The 5,346-nt window shown below is 36.0% G+C and overlaps 1 protein-coding gene across 1 annotated transcript in view; it reads left to right on the top strand.

Annotated features, from left to right (window-relative positions):
- Nucleotides 1-4,888, top strand: part of LOC110112426 (glyoxysomal fatty acid beta-oxidation multifunctional protein MFP-a) — a 20,289-nt gene extending 15,401 nt beyond the window's left edge. The window contains exons 7-15 of the mRNA XM_028699983.1: nucleotides 209-383; nucleotides 598-719; nucleotides 805-968; nucleotides 1,156-1,410; nucleotides 1,490-1,611; nucleotides 3,536-3,657; nucleotides 4,152-4,300; nucleotides 4,397-4,535; nucleotides 4,622-4,888. Of these exons, the coding sequence (XP_028555816.1) occupies nucleotides 209-383; nucleotides 598-719; nucleotides 805-968; nucleotides 1,156-1,410; nucleotides 1,490-1,611; nucleotides 3,536-3,657; nucleotides 4,152-4,300; nucleotides 4,397-4,535; nucleotides 4,622-4,657 (1,284 nt within the window). The 3' untranslated portion in view covers nucleotides 4,658-4,888. The remainder of the gene's footprint in view (nucleotides 1-208; nucleotides 384-597; nucleotides 720-804; nucleotides 969-1,155; nucleotides 1,411-1,489; nucleotides 1,612-3,535; nucleotides 3,658-4,151; nucleotides 4,301-4,396; nucleotides 4,536-4,621) is intronic.
- The last annotated feature ends 458 nt before the right edge of the window (nucleotides 4,889-5,346 follow it).

Below are 5,346 nucleotides of genomic sequence, written 5' to 3' on the forward strand. Positions count from 1 at the left end.
GCTGATGAAGTAATTTCAGCCCTATGGTTCACATTCACAACCTTTTCAGACCTTTTTTTTCGAAGCATAACTATCTTCATGACGTCATGCATGATCTTCTAATGTTGATGACCGAGCTCTAGCTCAGGCAATATTTTTAGGATAGAAATCTCAAATTCGAATCTAACATGTGTCCTATTTATAATCAATTTTGACACCCTTGTTTTAGGTTCCTGGAATTTCTGACTTGGGTTTGACCCCTAGAAATATAAGTAAAGTTGGTATTCTTGGTGGCGGTTTAATGGGCTCTGGGATTGCTACTGCACTAATACTTAGCAATCAACGGGTGATACTTAAAGAAGTAAATGACAACTTCCTTCAGGCTGGGGTTGGCAGAGTTAAAGGTAGAGTTAATGGACATTAAGGCTTCGTTTGAGACAGCTTTCTTACTGCATCTTAAAGTAATTTTTTAGTACAAAATTTTTTAATTTTTGAACTAGAAAGCTGCTTTAAGAAGCAGTAAGAAAGCCGTCCCAACCAAAGCCTAAATCTTGTTGCGGATGATCATTTTCTTCATGTACTTTCTTTTTCTAAATTTAACATGTTGTCATGTTTCAGCAAATTTGCAAAGTCGTGTTAAGAAAGGGACAATGACACAAGAGAACTTTGAGAAAGCTCTTTCTCTTCTCACAGGTGTTCTTGACTACGAGCAATTTGGGGATGTGGACATGGTTATTGAGGTAATGTATTTGTGATGAACTAACCCTATTGTTATTTGTTTTTCAACCAACTGAGTAGTCTTGCTTCATTTGATTCTTCTGACAGGCTGTTATTGAAAAGGTTGATTTGAAACAACAAATTTTTGCTGATCTTGAAAAATACTGTCCTCCACATTGCATCCTTGCTACCAACACCTCAACCATTGATTTAAATCTGATTGGTGAAAGCACAAAATCACAGAACAGAATTGTGGGAGCACATTTCTTTAGGTAAGCAGGATTGCTTGAAGACTTTGGCTTCATTTGGGATGACTTTCTTATTGCTTCATAAACAGTTTTTTAATACAACAAATAAAATTTTTATATTAAAATACTGCTTTAAGTAGCAATAATAAAGCAATCTCAAACAAAGCCTTTGTTAGATGCTATTGTGTAACTGATTCATTATCTTTCTCAGCCCTGCGCATATAATGCCACTTCTAGAGATAGTGCGTACACATAACACATCTCCTCAAGTTGTTGTGGACCTTCTAGCTGTTGGGAAAAAGATACACAAAACACCCATTGTTGTTGGGAATTGTACTGGATTTGCTGTAAACCGCATGTTCTTCCCCTACACTCAGTCTGCGCTGTTACTTGTTGATCGTGGTTTAGATGTCTATAAGATTGATCAGGCAATTACCAAATTTGGTATGCCAATGGGCCCTTTCAGGTACGAGGTTTTGACTTAAAAATTAGGGTAGTTGAGGGTCATTACATAGTCATCTTAGATCTTGAATACTGGTATGCAGATTGGCTGATCTTGTTGGTTTTGGTGTTGCTGTTGCTACTATTCTGCAATACCTTCAAAGTTACCCTGAAAGATGCTATAGATCTGAATTAATGAAGCTCATGCTTGATGATAAGAGGACAGGTATGCTGAATATAATTTGTCGAAGTATGAAAGTTTGATCATCCTTTAGTTCTTGCAACTGTATTTCCTTTCAACGTAAAATCAGTTGGGACAAGCTCCTTTCCGTTGAGAAAGGATAAGTAATTTTTTTTTACTGACTATAAAATTAAATTAGGGCGGGTTTAGGTGCAATGGTCAAATTGTCCTTTAGAGTTGCAGTCATGTTTTGAATCACATAAAGCCGTCTCTTAGCTTGAAGAAATGCTAAGACTTCATTCATTAGTCTCTCCCTTCCTGACATTGCAATCTGCAGCTCCATGGAAACGCCTTACATAAAAATCTAAGTATATAAATGATTTTTGTTTATCCAGAAAGTAATACCTAAAGCTTGGTCGAATACAAGCCTAACCCAGAAGTGGCTTTTGCTAGTTCTCTGTTGCCACTGGACCTTACCCAAATAATGATGTGAAACCTTTTTAATTTTTATCCAGGTTAATGGTTCAATGGTTGGCATCCTAATGAATGTGTAGGCTTTGAGACTCCCAACCTAAAATCATATAAAGAGCTGCAACTTCTAGAAAGTTGAAGTATAATCAACCACCTCAATTTCTTTTAGAAGAGGAAAATTTTCCCTTAAAGATTACTTCAAAATTAGCTTAACTTCAGTCAATTCTTCTTTAATTCACTACCTATGCATTATGCACACATTCATATCAATTTATTTACTTAATTCATAACTAACATTTGCATTGAAATTTTTTTATTTATATAATGATAATTAAAATAACTAAATTTAGGTATAATTCTTACCTTAATTATAATTTATAAAGGAGTGAATTTCTCTTTTCTTGCTTTTTACTTCTCCTCAATTCGAAATCTTGATAAAATTTAATAAGAAATTTATATTAAGTTTTATTAAATTCTGATACAATTTTTCTTATGTTGTTCAAATCTGAAAATCAACGTACTTTCTATAAACCACATACTTGACGTTTGTTGTTCTATGCCATTCTCTCTTGATTTCTTTCTTCTTCTTTCCTTCTTCCATGTCTCAACAGTGTTTTTCTTTCTTTATTGAGGTCATCTCTCTCGTAAGAGTCGTATTGTAGTGTTGAATGTGTCTAATTACATCGAAGATTATGGAGAAAGTTTTGAATATCGCCAAAGATGATGCAAATGTGTCGAATGTTATTGAAGACAATGTTAAAGGTGAATGACTTCATCTCTTCTCCGTTTCTCTGCATCGGACGAGATCACACAAATCCCTCGTCCTCTTATTCATTCTCTTTTTTGGACTCTTTTTCTTCCCTATCGAAGGATTCCTCTCAATTGAATGGAGTTGCACTCTTCTTCCTCTTTATGTTGAATGAGAAACACACTGAGCTGAACGGAGTTCCTTTTTCATTTTTCCTCTCTTGTTCTCCCAGCCTTAATCTTTCTCCTTACCTCCATTTCTCTATGCCAAGAGGAGTTGCACGTCTCTTTGTGTTGAACAAACTCGCACCCTTCAATCGTTGATCTCGTTGTCTGGCGCTTTCACACCCTTTTGTCTTCGTCACATGCTTTATGAGAATTAACACCACTGTAATAGTCCATGTATATGCCTATGCATTCTCTCCCCTCTTTCCTCTCGTATGTGGATTGTCACACAATGATTTTGTACAAGAAGATGGGCTCAGCATAAGTGTTGATACATTGGTATGCAATCACTCGCAAAGGCGTTGGTGCTGGTGGAACTTCCATAGGGAGTACTAAATAAGCCAAATCCAACCCAGACCATTCCGTTGGATTCTCAACTGCGATTGATATGTTGAGGTCAACAATGTGGTCTCTAAACTGAATCTTTCAATTTTCTTTTGTTTTTTTCTCTGTTATACAGATATATTGCTGTTAGAACCTAGAACATGAACACCTTATCTTCTAAGTCAACTTTGAACCATGGCAGGTGAAAGTTCCCGGAAGGGCTTCTATTTATATGATGATAGGCGAAAGGCTACCCCTGATCCCGAGATAGGCAAATATATAGAGAAATCAAGAAACATGGCTGGTGTTGAGGCTGATCCCCAGGTCCTCAAATTCCAACCATATCATTTAAACTTTACCAAGCTAACGATTTATTCTAAGGCTTTGTTTGGGACGACTTTCTTATTGCTTCTTAGAGCAGCTTTCTAGTATAAAAATTTTAATTTTTTAACTAAAAAACTATTTTAAGAAGCAACAAAAAACTCGTCTAAAACGAGGGAAATTATTGGGTACGGACACCGGACGCTGTCCAGAGCCCAATAAAAATGCGCCACATTACCCCCTACTCGGTACTGAGCAGTACCAAGCAGTACCGCTCAGTATTACTCAATACTGCTCGGTACTGTGAAGTACCGAGCTCAGTACTTCACAATACCGAGCTCAGTATTACTCGGTACTGTCAAGTACCGAACGGTAAGCTGTGTCCGGTGTCCGAACCCCATAATCCCCCCTCAAACGAAGCCTAAATCGTTTTTCATATTTATGTTATCTTGTGGTAATCACCAATAGCCATTGATTTTACACTTTCCATGTTTCAGCTTATGAAGTTGCCGGACAAGGACATAGTAGAGATGATATTCCTGCCAGTAGTGAACGAAGCTTGCCGAGTCCTTGATGAAGGAATTGCAGTAAAAGCATCTGATCTGGACATTGCCTCCATCATGGGAATGGGCTTCCCTTCCTTCAGGTTTTCAATCTTTCAGAATTCCTACTTTTCTCTTGTTAGTTTTTACATTATTTATTCTTATAAAGCTTTTTGTTTCCATATATCCTAAATCTATAGGGGTGGCCTTATGTTTTGGGCGGATTCTCTGGGTGCTAAGTACATACACAAAACACTGGAGCAATGGGCATTAACGTATGGTAATTTCTTCAAGCCAAGTTCATATCTTGCAGAGAGAGCTGCCAAGGGAATTCCTCTGGTAAGCTGCAGGATAATTTCTCTTTACTGTAGACATTTGATATGAACCTACTCAGAATTGTGAATGGTTTTAATAACCTGATGCAGGGTGCTCCAGTTAATCAGGCTAGTTCGAGGTTATGATCTCATCCTTCTTAAAGTCTGTTGTTTGGAAGAAAACTGGAAATATGGGGTGGAAATAAGTGAATGTAGGGCCTTAAAACGCTTAATAAAGGAGATTGAAACCGCTTGTGTTTCTTAAAAATTATATCGTTTAATTTCAGTAAAATTTGGTTTTGAACTGAATTGTTCAATCGCTTTGAAAGCATGTAGTTAAAAGTGATGGCTAAGGAATTGAATTGAAATTGTTATATACATATATAGTAATAAATTCAGTTATTTTAGAATAAAGTTTGGTTCGGAATAGCTTTCTTACTGCTTTATTTTTCAGATTATAATTATAATTTTTATTTGGCGATTAACTTTTCGCTATTTTTAAGAAATTTGTGTCGGGAATTTGCTTTTCTATACTAACTTTAAAAAAAAAGTTTTTTTTTTTTACTCAAAAGCGGTTTTATAAAATTAACTTTATAAAAAGTTACAGTCGTTCCAAACAAATTCTAATATTGAAAGCAAATAACTCAAAATTATGAGATAAAATGAGGTTGTATTACCTCTAATTTCTTCACAACAAAAGAGCCATTCTTGTACTGTTACTCTGTTAGCTCTTATTTTGCCATACCCACACCTATATATGCACGAAAGGGTATGAATGGTATTGATGCTTGGCTGAGTAAAATCAATAAAAAGGTAGGCAAAGCTAAATAGCAAAA

Source organism: Dendrobium catenatum, unplaced genomic scaffold (assembly GCF_001605985.2).
Source record: "Dendrobium catenatum unplaced genomic scaffold, ASM160598v2 fragScaff_scaffold_1422, whole genome shotgun sequence".
Taxonomy (NCBI): Eukaryota; Viridiplantae; Streptophyta; class Magnoliopsida; order Asparagales; family Orchidaceae; genus Dendrobium; species Dendrobium catenatum.